The sequence below is a fragment of the Sipha flava genome, unplaced genomic scaffold (genome assembly GCF_003268045.1).
Source record: "Sipha flava isolate LNK unplaced genomic scaffold, YSA_version1 314_pilon_pilon, whole genome shotgun sequence".
Taxonomy (NCBI): domain Eukaryota; kingdom Metazoa; phylum Arthropoda; class Insecta; order Hemiptera; family Aphididae; genus Sipha; species Sipha flava.
The window spans coordinates 472,157-499,441 of record NW_020272994.1 but is presented as its reverse complement, the minus strand read 5'-3'; the positions used below and the strand labels follow the sequence as shown (position 1 = coordinate 499,441).

At 29.6% G+C, this 27,285-nt stretch overlaps 1 protein-coding gene across 1 annotated transcript; it reads left to right on the top strand.

The window, feature by feature from the left end:
* Positions 1–1,481: 1,481 nt before the first annotated feature.
* LOC112686546 (alpha-tocopherol transfer protein-like) lies at positions 1,482–25,665 on the top strand. The gene is made up of 7 exons (XM_025558895.1): positions 1,482–2,298; positions 5,697–5,791; positions 17,428–17,575; positions 21,960–22,153; positions 22,272–22,382; positions 24,568–24,712; positions 25,542–25,665. Exons 1-7 carry the CDS (start codon positions 2,076–2,078, stop codon positions 25,568–25,570), a joined length of 945 nt encoding a protein of 314 aa, XP_025414680.1. The 5' UTR covers positions 1,482–2,075; the 3' UTR covers positions 25,571–25,665.
* Positions 25,666–27,285: the final 1,620 nt, after the last annotated feature.

Below are 27,285 nucleotides of genomic sequence, written 5' to 3'. Positions count from 1 at the left end.
TGAAAGTTTTTCGTCAAACTATCCTTGTCCAATATGCAAGGTTAATAAACAATTGACGAGGAAGCAATGTTATATTGATGAAAAACTGATGAGGCATGATATCCTTAAGAATAGGGGGTCTTAAGAACAGGCTCTCTACATCAGAAATTATGTCATTAGTTAGGTATTTTGGTTTACTTGTAGGATATTTCGTTCCTCAGAATAAACCAGTAATTATATATTACTTTGAAAAATATTAGATATTTTTATTTCCATATCGTTCCAAAAAGAATGTTCAAAGTTGCTGCAAACTGAACATACTTGAGTTATACTTTAAGTACATTAGCAATAATTTAAAACCAAAATATCATTACTTATTGCATTACCGTACACAATGATGACGAAATTTGACCCTTTAATTTATATATGGTCAGTACGGTATGAGGCTAACATTGTTTATCAAAAATGTCGGCTAATAATTCAAGTAACAGACGCAATATATGCAAGACACTTGCTATTAAACATCAATTATTTATTTTTAAAATGTACCATTGGTAAAAATATTGAATTTGGCCTTCTTCAGTCAGTTGTTTTCATTGATAATGTTTTTATATTACATAATGTACTATACGTATCAAAACCCTGTAATAGAAGATAAGCAAATTTGAAATTAACAGGTAATTAATAACAATTTTAATGAACACTAACCAAAATACTTTTGTTTTCTCACTCGGTGAGAGAAAAAAAACTGTATACAAATCGAACACCGACGCACAAGATAATTCTATACAGCGTGCGCGGTACCACGCGATACCATGCACATGTATTGAACACATTTACATCATTACCGATAATACCACACTCGCGCGTACCACGGTCGCGACACACTTACCAGTTGGTTCGCAGCGAATCGGTTGGGAACCACTGACATAGCGAATAGAAATAAGCAAAAAATATATGCGACCGTCATCGGGATTCGATTAATTAATAACGATCGCGGGTCGTCGGACGGTGATCACCTTCGCGTAACGACGGTGTTGCGCGCAACGTTGTACAAGAGTAGAACGGCGGCGAAACAACGCGTCGACCGCGTGCACCGCAATAACTGTTGTGAGATAATACGTGGCCGGGCCGAGTTTTCACGCTCACCGCCTCGGTACGGGGCTTGCACGGTAAGTGAGCGCGCGGAAAACTCGGCGAAAGACCGATCTCGCGGTCGTAACGCGTTTACGATTTCGTCGCGAGAAAGTGAAATAATTTTCATCACCATCACCAAAATGATCATGATCATCGTCACGATTGTATATGTTTATTATGCGGACGTTATAAAAACAAATTATTGAACGTTGTCTGCTTCGCATATTATGCGAGTTACGCAATCGGCGACGGCGGCATGATGCAACGCGGTGCGGTGGCGGGAAAGGAATGGGCGGTGCGGCTTCCACCGAAAACGGCACATGTTGTCGGCCAGTACCGTCGTCGTCCAAGTCGTCAGTCGTCGTTCGTTTCCATTCGTGGGCCAACAGTCGTCACCGAACGTTCCAGTCGAAAACGTGAGCTACACGCGTGCACACAACTTTCTCCGACCACTTGTGCTCACGGACCGCCGCGATCGGAACCAGTTACCGCACGCGCACGTTTTTCCCGTTTCGTTCACTCGTCAACGCAACCCAACCGTCGTGACCCCTACCGCGATAATAACGAAACGAGAGTCTCGTTCGCGTCCAGTTTTGCATCTGCGTGCGCGACTTCTTCCACGCGGACAGACGTGCAGCGGTCCTATCGGCCTTGAACGGAAACGGCATTGACAGTGCTCGCGCCAACCGCGGTCTTATTGGCGAGTAGAAATAATAATAACAATAAAAAACAAAACGAACACCGATCAAACTCGTCGCGGCGCGCTCGACCTCGTTAATATTCAGTTTGCGGTGGACGACAGCTCGGCGCTGAAGCGCATTCGAAATTGCGATTCGTTTAACGTTATCGCATTGCCGCGCGGACCGTACACCGTTACAGACGTTAGTGTCGCATTCGATCGCGATCACGGGCAGACAGGAGGAGCGGAAAACGTCGTCGTCAACGGAACGCCGAACGAGATGCCGCAGCTGATACTGGCCAATGGTGAGCAATACGTCGACGCGCCTGCGGTGCGCGACGACCACGAGCCCGACGGCATCGACGTCAACTTCCCGGACGTACTGGCCGACCTGGACGTGGAAACGTTGCCCGACGACGTGGTCGAGTATGCCCGCGTCCGGCTCGGCGAGACCGAAGAGTCCCGGACCAAGCTGTTGGCCGAGCTCGAAGACATGATCTACGGTGAGTGCATTCATCACCTTAGAGTGTCGAGTTATGTCCGAAACCGTACGTACTCGCTTTTACCCGGGCGAACCGTACTTGGTTGCACGCGACGGGATCTGCACGAACCCGTAGACCGCCTGCGCCGGCTCGCGAACCGCGGACCCTTGCGTGACATCCTTGACGTCGACCTGTGTTTCCTTCATCGCCGTTTACATTGAATGGTATTCGGAACACCGGACAATCACGTGTGACAATGTGCGGCACGTTTTTAAAACAACACTCGCTATACGTTTGAATACATGTAACAGTTCAATTGTCACCCGCATACATCTTTTGCGGTACTTTAGCAAGACTGCGACTGTTGCTAGACTACGTCGTCATTCGGACAGATCTACAAGTTTTATTGCATCAAATTATCTATTATAAAAAAAAAAAAAACATTAAAATAATAAAATAATAATAATTAAAGAACCAACAGCCAAACAAATTGTAAAAGTTCAACGTGCTTGATAACGTTTTCACCTGTATTTCTGTATACGGTACACGGACATTGGATCTGTACAATATAATAATCGTATTGTTATGTTTCATTATTAAGTCTTTGAAAATAATGACTTCAATCTTCTTAGATATATTTTTTATTAATATGGTTACATGTAATATTGTATTATGGGTCCAATAATTCTGTACTGATTTGAAATTATTAAAATCCATGCACATGATGTATAGGTTCTCAAAGTTACAATTGCTTCAGATCGGTCCGAATGATGTTGTTGCTCGGAACTAATTTTATGTCCGGGTTCAACCCGAAATAAGTTTTTAAATAATATTATTACATTTTGTTTGAATAATGTAAACATTTGAATTTTTAATCCACTATATTTTTTTCTTAACTTATATAAATATATATAACAGGACCGTATTGAGGTCTGGTGGTGGTGCTTCTGGCGAATCACTGTATTTGCGTCCCCTCCCCAAATGGTAAATTTGAATTTTTCTTACAAAAAAATCATTTGAGACATATAAAACATATATAAAAACAGTATTTATTGTATTATATTAGTAATTATTATCTTGTATACTGTACGAGTACAAGGTAATAATTACTAATAAACTTTAATAACTATTTGTATTATTATAAAATATAAACTGATTGTAATTTAATTTAATTTAATTACATTTTTTATTTTAATCAATACATTATAAAAGCATGTAATTTTCTTCAAATGTTTTTGTTTTACAATTGTGTTAGATGATTTTAAATTTATTTAATATTGTATTACAATAATACTTACTTTTATAGAGGCAAATTTATTAAATGAAATTATTTTAACTATATCTTTTTTATACTTCGTGAAAAATATTATATAAGTAGTGTTGAAATTTGCGCTCCTCTTAGAATTGCGCCCTTAGTTCATGCCCTATTACCACATCCGGATTAATACTATCATAGGCCCTAGGCCTCTAGTCCTTGCAGGGCCGTTGTCCAGTATTCAAATAGTTAAAAAGCCTTCTCTTTGGGAGAGGAAGTGTTAAATCTCATGCAGTGTTAAGCTTTTAAAAACAATAATATTTACAACATAAAAATCAAATCTAAACTTTTATGAGTATATGATAACTATTATAAACTTTTATACAATAAAAGTTTTAATAAATATCAAAAAAAATTAATTTTAATTCAAAAAATATATAATATTAATTGTCAAAAACCATAAAAAATATTTTTTTTTTACCAATACTCCCACTCCTTTTCTGCTGTCCAATTATACTATTCTGCAAAGCTCTAACCTGATCAAACAAATATATGAATTTGTAAACTCGAATGTGTATTCATGATTTAAAAATATAACACTTAATAATACCTCTTTTTCTATCGGAATCTTTAAAATGCTGTGCGGTGGTCAAGTGATAACCAATAAGTAGACTTTGAATTTTATGTTAGTAAAAATACTATTACAGTTGTTGCTTCTAGATCATTTACATTTCTATATAAATGCAGCTTACATTTAAATAATTAATTTTTTGCAATCAAATATTTTCACCGAACAAACATATGCTATTAATTGGTTTTTATATTTTACTTATGTCCTCGATAATTTAATTACAAATAATTTTTTTCATAACTTGTAAATTTGTATGGTTTTTTTTTTTTTTTTTTGATACAAAGATTTAACAAGGTTTACCGGAACTAACCTTAAAATTACTTCCTGTTAAGTAATATTTATTATGTACAGCTAAGTAGATATGTATTGAATGGACAATAATATATTGTGTAGCATTAACAAGCATGGCAGTTTCGTTATATCGTATATCATACAAAAACACAAGTCCATTATTACAACAATAATTAATGGCTTTATTTTCATTAATAAATGTATAACAGAATTGTATATACATCACATTATTTATCAAATTACTTTAAGCTTATTCATATTAAAGGCATTAAAACGATATTGTTCTATCAATATTCAGAATATTCTTTGAAATTATTCGACAATGTAAATCTAATTATTGGAAAAGAAAGTAATTTTCAAAAACATTAGTCAAATTTCATTTCACATTTTAGCACTTTTATTGAATTCAATAAAAATAATAATCAATAAAAACATTTTTGGATTGTATTTTCGTTTCGATGTATATATGCAATGGACAACTCTAAACGTTAGTATTAACATCTCAACAAATGAAGTATAATAACCATATTTATATATTTTACATTTTAAACTGAACAAATATTTCATAGATTAATTAATATAGTTAAAAAAAATTGTTCTTGACCATTCATTCTCTTATGCAAACATTTTTGTCGGTTTCCTATTAATCGGCTTCCGGTCGGTAATAATAATGATTATACATCTAATTGCAATAATTTCAACATTTATCAGTTTTTGTGATGTTTATAAAAAATATGATTTATTTTTGAAAATTCAACTGTATAAAATAAACTTTAAAAATTCAATATTATAATTTTTTTTGTACTCAATTCCATCATATAATGTTCGCTTCCAAACCAACACATTAGGTATCATATGAACGTATCAAAATATATTAAAAACTAATTAATGTATTTACTTTATAAAACTTTTCCATGGTTTTATATGGATGCCTAAAGCTCTATATTATATTTACATAAATTAAGTCTGGGAGTTTGAAAAAAATATATCCATGATTACTTTTTGTTTATTACGTCTATTTTTATAAAGAAACTTGTACCTAATTATAATTTTTTAACAGTCATGGTTGAAGTTTGCTGTTTGAAAGAAAAAAACATTATTCTAAGGTTAATAAATTTTAAAATAAGGCTAATTCATTTTGTCATGTACTATACTTAAATCTTGAATTCAATGATTAAGCAATGTCCACCTTTATCGATAGTTAATTGAGTACTTATTGTTAATTTGTTTTGATTATTACAGAAAAAGGTGATGTTACACCACATAGAATGGACGAAAAGTTTCTACTACGATTTTTAAGAGCTCGGCATTTCAAACTTCATGCTACGTACAAACTAGTAAGTTACATTTAAAATATTAAATCCCTATTGGAAAATTAATAATATAACATACGGGTTATGCTATATACTGCAATGGTTAAAATGAACCTTGTCAATGATTTGTCTCTGTATTTGTAAAATATTCCATGTATATAATTTAAAGTTTTAACAATATCATCATTTTAAATAAAAAAAAAAAAAAAATTAAATTATAGTCATAATAGGTATCATCATGGTAGGAATTCCATTCGTCAATTGAATCATGTAGTAATTTGAGTACCTACCGATCACTCGCAAGCGTGTCCAATGGAATTTAATGCTATAAAAAAAAATAATACTATTTTAATTTCACATTTATTCTCATTTCTTACCTTTGGCATATACATGCACTTTTGCAGCAAATACGTCAAAAAAAATAATAAATTGTATGGGTGAGTATAATCTGCTTTCAATACTAGTGCGTAACGAATGGAAAGAATCGTTACGGTTTCGCCATATTCGACATGTCAAATTCATTCTAATCACATCTGTATATGATATTAAATTGAATTATTAACGGATATTATTTTTATAAATATATTGGTGAAATTCGTGTATGGCAATGCATAACATATACGTAGGTTGCGTTTTATAACGATTTTCGAGGAATAAAAAAAATTGTTACGTCAAAATAATTCCTGGCGGTTTTGCTTTATTTCCGTTTACCACGTGTATTGATTCGTTTGGTACTACGAACAACAATTTGGAATCTAAATAATAATGTATTCATCAATAATAACGGATAAGAGGCCATTTTAAGTACACTTTTTTCATTCCAATCAAAATAAGAACAAGATAGGAAAATTATATGGAGTACGTTTTGTATTATTATATTCGTAATCAAAGTTTCGTTTCAAGGAGAACCACAAACAACGAGAAATGGCGCGCAGACAAGACGACCTAATTGATACAATTTTCGTTGGTTTATTTTTTTATCATCGTATTCTAAGATCAAAAGAAGGTATCTATTACAATACTAAAGTAAGAAAAAACTCCGAATAATAATTTATGTTTAAAAAGAGCACATTACTAGATCCAAATTTGGCCAACTTATTATTATTCCGGTAACGGATTTGTACGTAACCTTTTATTTAAAAAAAAATAAAAAAATAAGTGCCCAAGTACGACAACTAACAATTCAAACTTCCTACCCGTTCTTCTAGTTTTTATTCAAAACAATATGATTATGACAACTGTTAATTGGACTAAAATACTATTATACTTAGTATATATTTATATACGCAAACATTTAGAATGGAGTTCAGAACGCCCGATGAGTTCATAAAAAGAACTGTTATGAGGGTTAAAATACATAAAAAATAATCGACGAAGATAACGGAATTTATAGGAAAATATTAAAATATCTTGAAACGATTTCTCGTATGCACTCGTAAATGGTATTTTTTGTGATATCGAATTATTCGTTTGAAAGGAATATAATGATATAATGATATGTGTACGAAATTGTTTATAAATATCAGCCACCCGTGTTCACGTTACGCAAGATTTTAAATTACATCGTAGAGAATAAAATAATTGACATTGATCGCTGCAACTACAGGTACCTTACTGCAGTTCCGAAGTGTACGTGTAGTTATTATAAAATCACTTTAGTTCGTTGCATAATTACATGTGCGATATAGAATAGATATAAAGTGCGACTCATTCTGCGATCATTTTACAATACAATAGTAATATTGCTTTAGGAACTCCTCCGCTGGGGAACCAGATGCGTTTAGCATAGATTTTCGTAGAGAAAATTTTCGATGATTTACATCGAAACCATAGTCGAAACGGTAACATAACGAGCGAATTGCTGCAAATCGTGTTGTGTAAATGTTCCCCCCCCCCCGTTTTCCACTGACCTAATCTGTAGCTATACACGTATGAATGGGTTTAGAATTTTAATTATTTTAGTATATTCTTCGAACTTACTTCTTTATTTCTGTGCGAATTGTTTTCGTCCATAATAAAAACTTAACATTTTACTTGTATGAATTTACTTCATGAAATTATTACTTGTATATTTTACTTTGTAGAAAAGAAAAAGCATCGAACAATTAATTTCGACCGATGTAATATGATTTGAATCAATCGTTGAAACATTTTTCAATATAGCAATAACTTCGAATACTTCCGTATTTCTACTATAATTATTGTGTTGTAGTGGGTTACCAGTCGAAATATATCCAGAAAAATATTTGCGGTCAAAATATCTCCGACAAAATATCTTTGATTTCAAATATCTCCGTTTAAAAATATTAAAATATTTCTGATAGAAATATCTACCATGAAATAATTTAATGATATTTAAAAATATGTTAATGTTATCATAATATGTAATTTTTAAAATAAAATATTATTATTAATACAAGTACAAAATCGATGATTTATTACATAATCAATTGTATTTATAATACAGTGAGTCTTACGTGTATATGTTACCGGCAATATGGATAATCCGGTATTTTGCAAAATACCTAGGCATTTTACAAAATGCCAAAAATCACTCGGCAATATACATAATACGAGCTTTGCCTAGATATTATGTATAATGCCAATCGTGGAGTAAGTAATATGAAAAAAACTAACAAAATTGGACATCCTCTATACCAACGACTTTACTTATCGTTCATCATAAATGTGCGTTCACGATTTAACGCAATATTGATTAATATTCTTTTACTAACTACTATAATAATAATTCTAAGATACAATATTGAACGTACTAATAATTTTATTACAATATCGTAATTTTCTCGTCATTTTCGTGTCTCGTTTTGGTGTTGCAACTGTAGTATATGCATACGATTTATATGAAGTCAAATTTTTATAACAAACTACAATTTTATTTTAAAATTTGGCTACTTATACTAGTTTTTTATCTGATGAACAGTATAATGAGTTGATAAAAATTGAATCCACAAGAATTGGCCAAGGGTTTTTAAAATGCGTTTGTAAGTCCAAGTGTCAAAATAAAAAGTGTATTTGTCTTAAAAATAATATTTTGTGCACTTTAAAATGTCACTTTTCTACAACACGTTTTAATAAGTAAATACCTAGTGGTTTAAGTAAAATATTTATATAATAGTAATAATATAATAAAAGATTAAAATTAAATGTTGTCTATAATATGAGTAATAATGTATAGTAATTATAAAAATCTTAATGTAATATAACATATAATAAAATGTTTTGTACTTAACCTAAAAAAAAATTGGCATTTTGTATAATGCCTAGGTATTTTATAAAATACCTAGGTTATATGTAAAATAATATTGAAAATCATATGTTTTATTTACTTTGCCTAAAATGGGTCGGCAATTTTCATAATGCCTAGGTATTTTGCAAAATATCTGAATTATCCATATTGTCGGTAACATATGCAATAATGTTTGCAACAAAAACAAAAAATAATCCACAATAAAATTATAATAAAAATAAATAAAAACAATAAAAACTTACCACAAAATTATAACAAAAAATAAATATCACCATACAATTTAAGGCTGTGGGAGATTGAGTAATATAATTAAAAATTAAATAAATACATTTAATATGAAAATTAAAACTGAAGATTGTGGGCAATTCCCTTTAAATATTTCAGAGATGTAATTTTGTTTTATTTGATTAATATTGTGATTAGTTATTATTACTTGTGGGATTGTCTTATTATTCCTCCAACCGTTAAATAATATATTTATTTACCTACTTTTAATAATTATTGTTATAAAAACATTAATATAATAAATATTAAAATATTTTCATGGGAGATATTTCTACTAGAGATGTATTTAATGGAAACATTTTGTACCATATTTTTGCGGAGATATTTTGACCAGGAACCATTATATTAGGATGCGTACGATTATGCGATGCCTTTTTAGCCATCCGGCGCTACGGGGATTGTACGGAATGATATCGTTTCGCGAATTTTAATACTACACTCGGGACGGAAAATTGTGCAGTGGTAACAGGTACTACGTGCGAACGTTATTTATCAATACGGGGTTTGTTTATATTTTAAGTGTACCGTCTATTCCTGTCGCGCCAGTCAGCAGAAGACGACCTACACTCGGCAGTGTGATGGGACGACGCGAAGAGAAAACGATACTACACCTGTATAGGTAGTACACACAGTGCATTTACAATGTTGTCGGCAATCACGTATTCATATAACGCGGTGACATTCAGCGAAGTCTGAAAAAAGGTCGACTAAATTACGTGTAGGTTTTGCTACGATTTTGCTGTGCGTGGCGTGACATCGTGTCGGAAGTATCCGTTTGGCCATGACGTCCGGTGATTTTACATCCGATCGTTTTGTATAATTACGCAATTTACGCGTGGATACGACTGTATAAAATACGTTTTACGAGTTCGAGAAGCTCTTAAATGTTTCGCTGTGATTGTCACGCAAACGTATACGAGTTTACCTCGACATTACCGCTTCCGTTCAATGATGCGCTACCATTCCGGTTTTTTATGAATTTATTCCCACAAAACGTCGAAGGCTATCTTCACTTCCTCACACTTTCCTCGTTTCGATATCACGATTAGCGCAAAACGTTTTTCAAAATTTAAAACATTTAATATCATACAAACAGTGGCGTTTTTTTAAACTTTTTTGACGGAGGCTTATAATATTGTAAAAAATATATATAATGTATGAATATGAAATAATCTAATCCTGGAACACTCTCCCTCTCCTCAAAAGTACGTCGCTGCATACAAACAAATAATCAAATTAATCAAACGCAATGCTCTGTACGTAACTGTCCACAATAGGACTTTGAGAAAAAAATCCTAAAGTTATTACTGTCTGTCTTTTTTTAAATTTATTTGAACATTTTAAGTTATAGTAGTTTTTTTTTCTTTATAGTCGAAATCTATATGCACAATAATACATTTCTTAAAAAATTTGTTTATTTAGCATTGCTATTCCAATTACATATTTTTTTTAATAATATAATTTATGCGTTTACTTTAATAGATAAATGTGAATACAATAAAGTTCAGGTGCATCAGTTAATATTAAAAGGTAAAATGTATTTCAAAACATTCGAAATACCAGTAAAATAATTTTTTGAATCATTATTTTAAGTATTTATTTTATTTCCTTTATATCATTAGTAATTCTGTATAATTGTAATGCTGACACGGTCTTACATGTTGTCGTTTTCGTTTGGCTTATTAATGTATCTGGTATCAAATAAATAAGACTTTCCTCAGTCCGTTCTAATCGTTTAAAATGTAGTAAACTTCTTTCTTACTTTATGTTTCTATGTATCCTTTAAGATTTTCCGTTCACATAATATTATGTATTATTGATATCTTCCTGTTCTAAATTAAGTAGTCCAACTTAATTCCATTATAATAGGTATATATTAAACTCATGTTTCATAATAATTTATCGTGATGAGGCATAAATTACCTTCAAGCCAAAAATGGTATGATGTTTATCCAATACACCTAATACTTGGCTTTATTTTATTTTAGATATTGTCTAAAATAGCATATGGATATGTAAAAACTAATAAATTATTTTTTATTTAGTTGAATTGTTTGTTAACTGCATCAGATTAATAATTGGTACTATAGCTACAAATTAAGACTGTCTTAGGTAAAGACGAAAAATAACGAAAGTAATAACAATTACATTTTCATACACCCTTATATGAAAGGAGTAATAAAATAATATTTTTCAATTATATTAATTTTTGAGTGCATATTTTGTTGCACATAAAATTATTATTAGAAGCATATTTTCAAGAGTTTTTGTGTATACGAATTCGTTTCATAATCATGAACATTTTACTCTTCGTTTAGTTACGATTGAACTTATACTTACTTACTGTGTATGTACCTGGATCTATTATTTTGCCAGATTCTATATATATTTGTCAATCACACGTTTCAGTATACTAAAACACTCTATATTTTTGTCGGGAAAATATTTGCATAATCCATTCGAGTTACAGCGTATAATTATATACCTACCGTTTTTTCGCGGACATCGAAATGTGTAGATACGTACGTTCAGCAATAATTGTTGACCATTAGCACCTGTTTATGTTTAATAATAGACCAGTTGGAAATCAATAAACATCATATCATATATAGGTCCATGTCATAACATTTATAAAAAGTTTACGATTCACTTAAGTATATACACAAAGACACAGAGGCACTCGATGACCTTGATTTCATGGAGTCTGTTTATAATACCTCCGTTGCGCAAGTCTCACCTAAACTTATCCACGCGTACGTAGGATTAGCTTAAGCTTTTAGTGTGCAACGTAAATTTCATTAATATTTGGTTTCGTAGTGCTGCAGGTACTAAACGAGTACTGTTCTACCGTGCGCGGGGAGTATTTAAATATAATTTCGAAAACTATTACGTTTAACAAAATCTTCGCGGAATAATTTTGAAAACCGTTCGAATCATTCCAATACTGGAAGCACGGAATATTATACCAGAGCAATTAAATGAACGTATAGTGTAGCACGCAACCATTTTTCCAGTTTAGCCAATGAAAAATTGTAAATTTTAGCTCGCCGAACACCGCATACAAATATTCTGTTTTTGTGTACCATTTATCGCCTTACGCTGATCTCTTTCGCGTACGCATTGTACATTATCAACCGCACCACACACGCGTATAATAATAATGATAATAATGTACCAACATACGCGCGTGTGGTTGACATTGTACGCCACGTAAGTTTTCGGTTCGTCAGGAATCGTTTAGACTTCAGAAGTTATATGTAAACTGCTGCATACTCATGTTATATAAGATTCGCCACCCATACACAGTGAACGAATATGAATCCGAACGTTGAAGTTATGGTTCTATAGGACCGTACGTCTGTACGTCTGTTCCGTAAATCGCATTAACTCTCCATCGACCGATGCGTTCAATACGTTACGAAAATAATATTCGTACATATTATTACGGATTTGGCAGTGGAATTGCGCAGTGTCTCGAAGCATATGATCCGATGTAACCGTTACCTATTTTAGCACGTTACGAATTGAATAATTAAAATTACATTTTTATATTTTTTACCTAAATATGTTTACTCGTGTGAATGTAAAATTTAAAAAGTCTCGATATCCTTGGCAGATGCGGTCGCACATAAAATATTTGTCGGAGAAACGACACCTGTTACACGCGACCGCGGCGAATGTCGTAATAATAATGCTGTCGGCGCACGCGTTGTACTGAAAAACTCGTCGTGCGTACACTTGAATTTATTCGTATATATATAGGTATATATATAATTTATACGTGTGTATTTTTTTTTCCTATCCGACGGTGAAAGGAAAACATTATTACAAAGATTATGCTTCGGCGATCCGCATGAATTTACGATTTGTATGATGCACACCATCGTGTATCAATGGGCACGGTACGTTTTATTTCTATACAGGATGTAGCAAAGATACGCTTCACGCATATGCACACGTGTTTAGACGTCACTTAATACATACACATCCCACGAGTACAAGTCAATGGACAAGATACGTATTGGATCTTTATGATTTTAGAAATTTAAAATCTGCTGTCTGTAGAACTAACAGCCGATGATTAAGACGGTTTCGTCACCGACTAGGTATAAAACCCTAGTATTTAACTATATTCCTCGAATTGCCTCCAAGTCAAGCTGCTTACAACTTTTTTTATTTACACGTATTTTTGTTTTGATTATCCTTTGAATGGTGTTATTAAAATTCAAAATTGTAGTGTTCAATCGATTAAAATTATGGTCTTCGGAGTAACATGGCACTATATTATCACGTAACTACAGAATCTAGCAAGCTTAAATCGCATTTTTTAGATGACTTAAATTTTTAGATTTTAGAAAGCATTTATTTACCTATATAAGAAATTTCGGAATTTGATTCTCAAGTGTATGTTAAATTTTTAAGGCAATTTGCGATTTGAAGTTTTATTTTATTATATTTTTGATTTAAAGTTAGTTTTAAATATTTATTCGATTTTTAAATTAGAGAGAGAGTACTCGTATTTATTAGGTTATTATACAAAATAAAGTTTATTCAGTTAGTTGGTGAGCAGATTCTGAAAAATTACGTAACAATTATTGTATTATTTACATTAGTAATTGTCAATTTAGTATACATACTCGTACTGCGATTTTTTTCTCTATTAATTTCAAATCGGTATCATATTTATTTACATATATTATAAAATATTAGATGTTGGTATATTTTATCAAACATTTCATCATTATATACGAAATATATATATATATACTCGTACGTAAAATGTGTAAATATATTTTTTGAAAGTTAAATCTTACAACAAAACTCAAGGTAATAGCTCTCATATTAGTGTCAGGATTTGTGAAATTATAATTAGTGTTACGGTTATTGACTTCCAAAGAATTGTTTGTGGTATACTATAATTATTCATTATATTTATTTTTACAAATCAAAAAAAAGTCTGTAAATCAAATAAATTCTATTTCTAATTGTAGTTCGAACTAATTTCTTCTTCACGTGTTTGAAATAAAGTTGAATTTAAGAATATATTTATCGTTTATAGTATAGTTTAAAATATTTCTTAATTAAATTTGATATTGTTTATTATAAGTTTAGATTATTCTAATTTATGTACCTTATATGGTTTCGAGATGAGGGGTACGATACGAATAATTAAATTAAATTATCATTTTATATTTAGTTTTTTGTTTATGTAACTAAGCTTGTTCTTAAAGATTTTACCTAAATTACTTTCTAGATATATTACAGTTGTATTTTACACATATGATTTTTTTCTAATTGCCCCAAAAAATGTTTACAATGTTAACCAGCTATGTAAATATATATGTCTAATTGCATAAATATCTACGCATTTTTGTTACATTCTCAGCATTGTACAATTATGCTATGATTAACATTACTTCTGTGTCAGCGAATATTTCATAACATATACGATTAGGTGTGATATACTTAACACTTATTATAACCTCAAACTAAAACCAAATAGGAATTTATGTTTTTCATTTTATTTTTTATTTATTATAATGTATGGTGAAGTAACTGCAGTTATTAGGCTGTTTAATTATAAAATATTCCGAACATAATTACCTACATGATAACAATCAATAGACATAACTTCTTTATTAATCATTAGGTATAACCTAATTCCTTTAAAGTCAATAGTCGTTAAATCCTTTATATAAGTATTTCGAAACGAGTTCATTGTTATAGTATTGGAAATAAGAATGAATAAAATAAACTAATAATTATAAATTTATTCAAAAGATTTTATAATTTCGATTGAAATGATCAAGTTGTACAATCTTACGTTGTTCTTTAGAAAACATTTTAATATCACCTTTTGAATTTAAATAATATATTCTTATATTTATTATTTTTAAAATTAGTAAATTATTTTTAACTAAAACATTTTTATATTAGTTAAATATTATTTTACTAAACATTAATTTATTGTGATGTTTATTATTTCATATATAATAAATATTATGATAAAAATTATTGAAATTTATTTGAATACATTTTATATTTACACATCATCGATTTAAAATGATAACAATTAAAAATATCAAACTTATACGACGTATTTATTATAAATTAATTTAGTACGTTTCATTATTATAGAATTTATTGAAAATACTTAAGGATTTTATTTATACGTCCTTATTAATATTTGAATATTACAGATGTCGCAAATGTATAAATATTACTGTCGTACGTACGTGGAAAAATATATCTATAATACAGAATTAAAAATTTAAAAACGGCAAACAAATGTAGACTAATAATAACCGTATAGTTTTGATAGATTAAATTCTATACCTGCTTTTCGAAAGATTATAATCATAAGATGATCATAGAAAAATTGTTATAACTTTTTTATGAAACATGTATTTAAATTTCATAATTTTCCATTTTTTTTCAAAGATAAAAATACTTATTACTAAGAGATATTATCTGCAAGAATACAATTCATCGTAAACTGAATACGTAATATGGGTTAAAGTTGACGTTACATCAATAATAAATTTTCATTGTATCTACGTACATCTAATGATGGGTTCGTTTTATTGTTGAGCGTGTTATATACTGTGTATTCTCATTAGAGTACAGGTGGTTATGAGTACTACTGAATTATTACGTAAGAACATTGATGTTTTGTTACGCCTCCGTGTTTATAAATCTTGGTAGATTCCCAAGATAAAATATGGTGCACATTATAATATACTTAATTGAATGTAACAAGCGAGTGAGCACGTTTCACATGTATTAAGTTTTCGAATTTCAGTAACATTGGCATCGGTTTGGCGGTTTAAATGAAACCTGCGAAATAGTTATGGCAATAGCCGCAAGCTACAAAAGTCAACTCTATCAGTCACGGATTGATAAGTGTTATAATTAGTGAGTTATAAATTATGGACGCAATCTAATAAACCCAAAACATAATATAATTTATGTACGTATAACCGGGCTGCCAATAACAAAATGTACGCACATAATTAACCGTAAACAATCTTTCTTTTTTTTTTTCAATCACGTTTCTCGTAATAGGATCGATGCTCGTTAGTTATGATGTTTCGCTAATAGTTGTAGAAAATAAATTTTTAGAATCGTCATAGCTAAGCACAATTTTATTTTTAATTTGATCAACCATGTGGCACTAATATAGTATTCACTCAATATGGACGCAATAAATACAAGTCTAACTTTTTAATTGCTGTAAAAATAGAAATAGTTGACCACTAAACCTCAAGCTCGTCGAATTTTCTCTTAATGTTACGTATTATTTTTTTGTTATAATATTACCTTTAGATTATGTTAGTTATGATTTCGATCATCGGACGTTCTTTCTTTATCACTTACAGGTTTTTCATTCAACGGGTCAGTGTGGGTAAAAGAATGTTATCTTACACACCACGTGTCGGCCGAAGGAGATTAAAAGTTAACATTATTATAAATTAAGTATATAGTATTATGTTATAATAGGTACACACATGCAATTATTTTGAGATCGGTAGACGTGTTCAAAAGTTATAACATGACGCAACATTTCTCGAGATTTGATACAGCACCGTTGTCATCACGGTGTGATGTGTACGATGTAATATAGTTATAAATCAACTACCCCAATGTGATCAAATTCATCGGTTATTGAAAAACGTTTAATATCATATTACATGTTTTTATGTGTACACATACGGTAGCGATACTTGCTGAAGTTTTAATGTGAATCCTGATCGCCATGAGCTTTTGATCCTGCGGGTTGATTTTAGACCTACACACCGACATTTAATTTCTGCGTTCAATTCCATTTTCTATGAATCCACGATATCGTTTTTACACGATTTTGCGCGTGCTCTAATGACAAAATTCACACGTTTGTTAAAATAAAAAAACTCACAATTATTATGCGTGCATAATAATACTAAATACTATTTCGATCGTCTCTCGTCAATTTTTAGCTGTATTGACACTCGTTACATATCGAATCCATGGCTTTACGCTACTATTTAAAAATTCTTCCCAAGTACTTAAATTACTAAACATTAAACTAACATATACTAAACATTGATTATTTTTGTGTTTGTTACAGTTCGTCAATTATTACAGGTTTAGAGAAAATCATCCAGAATTCTACACGATCAACCCGTTAAATTTGTCTTTCATAGCTGACACAGACGTATTGAGCGTTCTTCCTTACAGAGAACAGACAGGCAGACGAATTTTAATTTACAAATTAGGTAAGGGTAATGGATTTTAATTTTCATATTCATTATGGTGTTTTTATTTACTTTTTTTCATAACAAATTATTTGACCCAGTTTATATATTTTTCATAAATCAAATATTACTGCAATACATATACTCGTAGGTAGCGACGGTTAACGTTTCACGTTCGTCGTGTGCATATATGTAATAATATAGTTTCACAAATAACACGTGCTCAAAAAATTACAATACATTTACGAATAAAAAAAAAAAAAAAAATATGAATTTGCTATAAATAAAACGCAAATATACGTTTTTATTGTGATAGATTTTAAATCATACGCTGACGTAATTCCGATACTAGTATTGGCTGTATAATCACGCTTGAATTTGAATAGTCAATACGCGTTGAATGCAATGCTGTATGTAATAATCTGTTAACAATAAACATATGATAATTCCATACAAAACTATTGGTTAAGGTTATTACTTATTACTTAAGCTTTGATTTGGACACTAAATAGTTATAAAAATGTAATACAAAAAAATTTAATGTACCAACCTCGATTTCACTAGTAAAACTGACGTTCTTTATAACGACCGCGACATGATTATTTAATATAATAGCAAGTATACTATAGTTTTTAAACAAATATATAAAATTTACTATCGCTTCCTTCTTCAAAATGGGGTTTTACATAAGACAATACTATAAGTACCTTAACTAAAACAGATATTGATTATATCGAATTCAATACAGTAGTGCCGAAGTCCTAAAAGTTTAGTCAGGCGAAAAATATATAAAAAGGCCACAGTATCTAAATATCGAATCCAATGGCATACCAGTGGGAGGGGAGAGTGGTTGTACCCAAAAAATATTGATGTAAGCCTTTCATTTTGTAATGAATGTTTCTTACGATTTGGGAGCCAAACTTTGGCTCAATATGAAGTGGGTCCAACTTAAATTTTCAAAAGATGTCGGATGGATGCCCGATTTCAATATAGGTTCCAGCACCATTGATTCAATATCATTTAAATATGCATTAAAAACTAATGGGCGTTATATACTTATTTATCTGACGAATAGGAATTATTTTCTCCGACTTTGTATGAAATAATATTTTTATTAAAACAAATTTACTATAAACTTACATTTTTATTTTACAATTATAACACCATAATTTATGAAATATCAAAAACGATTATAATAATATATTATATTATCTTATTTTATTATTATTAATATTATTACTATCATTATTATTGTTATTATTATAATAGCTATTTATTTTTAAACGTATTGAAAAAAACAAATTACCAAAATAAAAGAAAGTTTATTACGATGTCTTAAGTGTATGATTGCAATAGACGTACCGACGTACCCGCAGAATATTATAATTTTTGCTGGAACAAGTACAACTTGCAGTAACGTGAAATAATTGGGGCTAGGTAAATTGAGTCCGCGATATTTTGTGTACATTTTGAAAGCGGTAAATTGAGTCCCGGGGAAAAAAAAAAAGATATGAGATAAGTTGTGTCCCGGGGAAAAAAAGGTAGTAGGTAAATTGAGTCCCAATTACTAACTATACTACCTCACCGTAGTCGTTTTACAAATGTCAATTCACACTGTTTCTATCGGTTATCGATTCCATTGTGATCAAATAACTTCGTAACGTCGTAACTTTAATTATGTCTAATTAAGATACATTTATAGGTAGTGGTGTATTGGAGGGTATAAGCGAGTATACGCCATATACCCGGATCCCTATTTTTGGATTTATGCATATACCTTTAAGAAAATTAGTCTATCATGGATATACGCTAACTAATCATTCGTACATAATGGATATACGCAAGCTTCTAATTTTTCATCACCACAAGGCATACATTATACAACAACAGTATAGAATTTATTATTATTATATACTATAGCCACTATCCAAAAATAGCCTCGTGCCCGCATAAACTTCGATTAAATTTCCCCCGACTTCAGGTATTTGCGGAGACGGTCGGAAACTGCCGACGTTTACATACTGTAATATCAGAATTTAAACAATACCGGTGGACGCGTGCGATATTGTATTATACATCAATAGTCAAAAAGTTCTGTTTATAAATTTATCACAATATTAACAGATCTGTCTACGATTTTTTGGATAGATTGTGATTATTAATTATTATATTGTTGTCAGTTTGTCACTTAGTATTTATTCGTCACATGTTTGTGTAAATTATTTTAAATTAATACTAAAATATTATTACACATAATAAAACATTAGGTTTCATGAAAATAAATATTAACATAAATTTAAGGTTTCATTGATGATAAATACCTATGAGTTAATTAAAATAAGTTTAAAATTTAGAATTCCATAGCAGGCGTGAATCCAAGGGGACTAAGGGGGCGCGTGCCCACTTCAAATTCCAAAAAATACTTTCGTTGAAATGTACACCCCCCCCCCCATCTTAGGAAAAAAGTCTGGCGGGGGTATATCCCACGTCTCCATTATATTATGTAATTTTGAGTGTAGGTAGGTAGAACATAGCCCCCTCCCATCCCACCAATAAACGCTTATGTGCTGAGCGTATACCCTAGAAAAAAATTACGAATACACCACTGTATATAGGCATATACGTACATTAGTTCGTCGTATATTGTGTGTCAGTTATCAGTTAACACCAATATTGATAATAGTTTTTATGATTACACATAGACACGAGTGTATGAAATCTTAGCATTTTCACTTTATTTTTAGTAGCGTGCATCGCGTACTGTACGCCGATTTGAGTTTGCTAAATTCGTTTCTTTTAAGTTTTTACCGAAAGTGTAAACACAATAATATTAAAATTTACTTCTAATAAAAATTATTAGATATTTAAAAAAAAATTGTTTACCTTGGACTTAACCTACTACCTTTTTTCTCGGGACCTAACTTACCTACTACCTTTTTTTCCTCGAGACCCAACTTACCTACTGCCTTTATTTTTCCGGGACCCAATTTACCAAGAAAAAGTTATTTAGGACCCAATTTACCAACTCCCAAATAATTATTTGGGAGTTCATGAATCGCTGTATACATACGTGTCAACAAATAATTAACTATAATTCCTATCCTACGAAGGTCTTTCTGTCTATTTGGAACTTTGTACTTGACATATATTTTTATGACATCAAAACGATAAAATAAATTACGAACAAATAAAAAATATAAAATTATAAATAAATATTATTTATATATTAGAACTACTCTTGTTTTTATATATCAAATTTTTTATATTTTAACCATAATTTATTAACTATTACTTGCTTGTGATCTTATAAAAGTACACTCTGGAGAATAGTATAATTAAGTTGTTCTTGAAACACAATTAACATAAATTATATTATGATGTACTTCTCAACTTCTGCAGTTATGTAGAAAAATAATTAAATTTAATACACAATACAACAGTGTTTAAAATTGAGTTACACTAATTGGATGAACAAATTTTAAATTTTCAACGAAAAACTTCTTTCAATTAAAACTGTGAGTGTAAACAAAGTAAATTTCTATGAGTATGTTACATATTTTTAACCAATGAAATTAAAAAAATTTAACCCCGAGATATGAACTAATAAATTTATTATCTTTTATTGAAAAAGTTTAAATTTTTTTCTATTTCGGTGTCAATAGTTAATATCGTGTTCAAATACATAATTACAAATAAATGGTTTTCTCAACATGAAGTATCGAATGGATTGAATAGATTGCTCACTCATAAGTATTATTCTAATTCTAGATCGAAATTATTTCAAAGTTGAAATTGTGACAGACTTTACGAACGTATCAGCTATATTATTTTCTTCAAAACTGTCTGACTATAAATGAGAGTTCATTTTTTTCGAAGTTCTATTCTGAATTGTAAATATTGCACATAATATAATATATTAACATCACATTTTTGGAAAATTCTCAGTGCAGTTGTGTAGAGTATAAAATCACATATCGAAACTACATTCTAGAAGGTCAATTCTGAGTATGAAAACTTAGTAGATAATAATTATTATGAAACTATAATTTATGAAGCTTGGAGTATTTTTAAACAGATTTATGACTTAAAATATTTTATTTAATTATTTACTTTTTACTAATTAAGCCTTGAATAACAGTTGAAAAGTTTTGATAAAATGTTTTTATTGAACTCAATCTCACCTATCTATTATCTACCGTTCACATTTGTTATTTGCTTACTATTTATATTTAACTGTATAAAATTGTAGTTGAGCATTAGTCATTTAATAAACAATTATATTACAACGTTTTGGAATGATTCAAATTCCAGTTAAAATTGTAGTTTTTATTATTATTACAGTAATATTACATTGGCTTGATTTTACGATACCGTGAAAAATGATTTGTTGAAACTTTGTCGGCAGGTAACTGGAACATTAACGATTTCGACATGACCGAAATACTTAAAGCGTCACTGGCAACGTTAGAACTGGGAATTTTAGAACCGAGGGCTCAGATCCTCGGCGGTGTGGTCATATTTGACATGGGTGGATTCACGTTACAACACGCTTACCAGATCACACCAAAAGTCGTTTCGACGATTTTCGACCTCATCGTGGTACGTCGATTTTTTCTTTGCCAAGTGAAATGTATCGATTCCCGGTGGAGCAATGTACCCCCTATATGTTTCATGTAATAACAATGCATAACGTTTATTTCTCTCTCACCCTTCACAGTATAGCATACCGATGAAAACGCACGCGATCCACATAATCAACGAGTCGTGGGTGTTCGAGACGGTGTTCAATCTCTTCAAACCGTTTTTGGGCAAGCGTTACAACGAAATGGTACGTATGTTATTTGCAACAATATTATATTATATAATTATACGCGGAAATAAATAATGAAAATATGCTTGCATGTACGTGCTATGTCAGTGATTGAGCATAAATCTGTTCATCACAAATGGTGTTACTCACAGTTGTACGTACGTATTGTCGTGAAAAAAATAGACGTTTACGAAATGAAAATTGAAACGTATCCATACGGTGAAACTTCAAGTCCAAATCCCTCTCCAACCATAGAAGTTGAAAATGTCTCATTTTTATATTATTTTACATTAAAAGATTAATTATATTATTTATTAATTATTACGAAGAAATTGCGTACAATTTGATCTATTCGTTATAACTATAATGACTTGGTCTAGGTATTTTGGGTCTGTGAACTTTGAAAGGAACTGACTTGTAATTTTTATTTTCCTATATTAGGGTTTAATCTCTTGTAACATCGTTTTATATATTCTATACTTATTGTATGATTTTTTTTATTATTCTGTTTTCAAATTTGTAAAATAATAATCATAACAAATTTCTAATACAAATACTATCAGAACATTAAAAATGTAGAACATATAAAGAAAGAGAATCTTGGTATTAAAGTAATAGAGATAGTAATATTTTACTAATAACCAATACAATAATATTATAGGCAGTTTGTTAAAGTTTTGGCAATATAAACGTGCAATACTTATGCGCGTAAGCAAAATGTATTATTATTGGTCGTATTGTATTTAGTAGTTGTTGCTTACAATCATTTCGATGTGAAAACAATAATAACGATACCGAATCGAAGAACTATTAAAAACTGTATTCGAATATATGTTTTCTTAACTCTATTTACGATTTTTCTATTAAATACTCTTATTTGTTGTTAGTTTTCACAAAGATTCCTATTCTGATATTGTACCTCCGTATTTTAATGACCCGATGAGTATCTATCTATATTTTTTTGTAAACGAGATTCTAGTGCTTGTTTTGACGTATGTTATTAGACATTTATTATATAATTTTGCATATATTATTTTTTGATACAGTTATAACCTAATCTTCAACAGGAAGTTCGTTGGAAAAACGATAAACTTATTATATTATGACCTCTGTTTAAAATATATTTTAATACATAGCAGTGGTAGCTAACTTTTAAAGCCTCATAATCAACTTTCGTGTTTTGCTAAATTGTCATGATCGGCCACTTTTTGTCACTGAGCAAAAATATATTTTATATACATGCATGTTACATGTTACACTTTCTTTATTTTTTCAATTTAAAATATTAATAAGTAATATTAACTTTAATTTTAAAATTTTACATAACACGTATTTTAGTATATTTTTCATCAATTTATACGAATGTGATATTTAATACGGAATATTCATGAGATTACGTACATAGCTACTCGATATTTCAGTCTATAATTTTATTATTCATAATTATTTATTACTATTATTATTATTATATATTGTATTAGTTAATTTTTCTTTTTTTTTTCGTAGTTTAAAGAAAATATAAAAATTTACAAAAAAAAATAAATATTTAAGTCAGTGACTGGGGAACCTTATGGTTTTTACGGTTTCGGTTTTTGAAAAATACAAAATGAAGGTTAATGTTAGTATTCTGGTATTATAGGGTTCTAAATATAATTATTTTTAATGTATTTCTTAATATTGTTCGGTACACTTTTAAATAATTATATATTTATGGTGTGTTAACAGCATTATAGATAATCCATTATAATGTATAGTGCTTAGGCACATTAAAAATAAACTAGGCATTAAGGCATAATATACAAAAATAAATATTTCAAAATATAACTCTACAAATACGTATATAAATATATATATACGAGTATATATATATATATGTGTGTGTGTGTGTGTGTGTGTGTGTCGCTATAAGTTTTTTAAATTTAAATTTAAATTTTAAATTTTTATCTGAAAAATGAAAAGGAGTCACGATCAACTCAAACTCGTATCGCGATCGACCTGTTAGCCACCCCTGATATATAGTATATTTTAAACTGTAATAAGGACGTACTATCACTTACATGAAAATTTGTACGAATTTTAGAATTATCAAAATATTATGTTTTAAATTTTATATTTTAACTAGTAATTTGAAAAAAAAATGCTAATCATTATGCGCGTGCGTAACTAACACTGCTATTTAACTTGTTCTATTTATTATTTATAGTTGTTCTTCCATGGTAAAAACTTGGAGTCGCTGCATAAACATATTGATCCTAAGTATTTACCAAAAGTTTATGGTGGAGTGCGTCCGAACTACCCATATCAACATTGGTTTACAAATTTGCAAAAAAACGCCGCTGTGACAAAAGGTAAAATAAAGAATATAACGTAAGTCATAGTTGAGGTAGAACATAACGTAACGTTAAGATTGAGCTTAAGAGTTGTTGTTGGTAAAGATTTCAATATTTTACAATACCAATTAATAATAATTATTGTATCTAATCAAAATTATTGTTATCGAATATTCTATTCAATATAATTTATATTTAAGTAATATTGATTTGGATTAATAACATTAAAACGCTGTATAATATTATATGTTATAAACTTTATACACACATGGTATTCGATATAATATTAGTGATTTAAATAAAAACACACAACTGTTTATTTTCAAATACTCGTATTAATATTTGTGTTATACAGCGTTTTATTTATGTTCATTAATAAATATCCATCGATTTACTTTTTTATTTAATTAATGAAAACGTATAAATTATGAAACATAAATTATTATACCATACAAAACAATTAATTATTTATTTTTAAGGAAAAGTAGTGAATATATATAAATAGATTTCGACCAATTAATGTTCAGAACTCACAAAAGTAGATCTTAGTAGTTGCGCCTATATGGTTCATTACACCCACAAACAGAAAAAAAAATGTAAAAAATTTAAGTAATTTTAATTTCTTGAATTAATTTGATTAAAATGTTTAATCTAAATGTGATATAAATATATTAAATAAATAATTTAATCAAACACAGTTTTTAAACACAATACATTTTTAAATTATTATTTGAATGATATAAAAATTATTAAACGGAGTGTTATAAACTATTCTTTTAAATGTTTAATCTCAAATATTACATTTTATATAAATAATAATGCTATTGTAATTTTTTTTTTATTTCAGAAATGAAAAGTTTGGGTTATTTGCAGTGAATCTAAACAATGATACGTGTTGTATTGTTATACTTGTTTGTAATATTTTATAAGTTTTTTCCTTTTCATTTATGGTTCATGTTTATCATTTTTATTATTTCCTTTTTAATTATATATAAATATACATTATTTTAAATAAATCCATGACATTGATCATATTTTACATAAAATGTGTTTTAGTATAATTATTATACCCCGTTTAACGTTTACATAACAAAAATACGAATTTATTTAATAAAAATCTACTGAGACCAAGTGTTTACGGTCTTTTTGTCACCACCTAAATGATACTAGCGATGAAGACCCAAAAATAGTGGAACATACTTTGCATCTTGTTTCTTGATCACTGAGACAAACGTACTATTATGGAAAAATTTAAAATAACTATTAAGAAAATGTTGAAAATATTGTTGTAATATTTACGTTGTAAATTTACATTTACTGATGTAAATAGATATCGAAAAAATTAGTCGTATACAAGGATTGTGGGTAAAAGGAAAACCAGTGGATTTTTATTATTCTTAGTGCCTACAATGTATTGTAATGTATTAATTAGTTATTACTCGTAGTAAATGAAAAGGTAAACCGTCATAAAGTTTAACGGTGAATTTCTCGTAAAAAGTATTAAAAAACAAAAAAAAAAACGGTTTTTTCTTTTTACACTCCAGCACATTTTTCACATTGGGCATCATCACACCACTATATTAAAATAACAATATGACACTTAGTACTTGAAATTGTGTAACAATTATGATCAGAGAGCGAAGTAAAACGTATTAAAAAAACAGTCCTTTGGAATCTTTACTGAATAATTTGCCCACCTATTTTATTAAAATTTTTTTGTTACATTAAGTAATTCATTCACAAATTACAATACTAATAGATTTCTACATCAAAAGTATTTGTTCGAAAGACGTGGGTTGAAACACATGATTATACATGCATGTTAGTGTTAAATTCCTTTATTTTATGAAATTACTAGGTATCAGTTCATGAATTACCTACGAATGTTAATTTATGTATGAAATCGTACATGAAAATTATACTTTAACTAGTTATTTCACAGAATATCTAGTTACTCTAAACAATTTTAGTTTAATATATGTATAAAATATATTTTTTTAATTTATTTTTTATTTTTATAATAATTATACAATCTCTACTTCTTAGGATGATAAGTATTTAAGAAGTCACCCACTAGTGACTCTTTGCGTGATAGGAGATTTGAGAAGATAAGGTAATATATTTTTTTTTTTTATTATTTATTTATTTAATTTAATTTTTTTTTTTTTTTTTTTTAAAGAGAGAGAAGAGTATGAGTGACTTATTGTAAAAGATCTCTACAATATCTCCTTTTCAATCGACGGCGAGGACTATCAGAAAGTGCTAAGTTACCTAAGTCACTAATTAGTGGGTTATTATGGTTTGCCAAACGTGAGAAGAATCGTTTGTAAAATAATACAGATTCCTCTTCGATCGTTTTAATATGTAGATCGTTGTGGAGTGTTAGTTTTGAAATGTATGGTGGAGTGTTAGTGAGTTGATGTAGAGTGATATTCTGATAAGTTTAGATTTTGTTTAGATTCGATTTCTAAGCCGTGCTCCAAAGTTGAAGATCGTAAGTCCAGATTAGTTTTAATAATTATTTGTAAATTAGCAGTTAATTTTTATGTTTGTGCATTTATTTTTTGATAACATAGTTTTGAGCATATTAG

Coding starts and splice junctions, on each gene's coding strand:
- LOC112686546 (XM_025558895.1), top strand. CDS start 2,076: ATGCCGCAGCTGATACTGGCCAATGGTGAGCAATACGTCGACGCGCCT. Junction 2,299..5,696: donor GCTCGAAGACATGATCTACG/GTGAGTGCATTC, acceptor TGATTATTACAG/AAAAAGGTGATGTTACACCA. Junction 22,383..24,567: donor GCAAGCGTTACAACGAAATG/GTACGTATGTTA, acceptor TATTATTTATAG/TTGTTCTTCCATGGTAAAAA.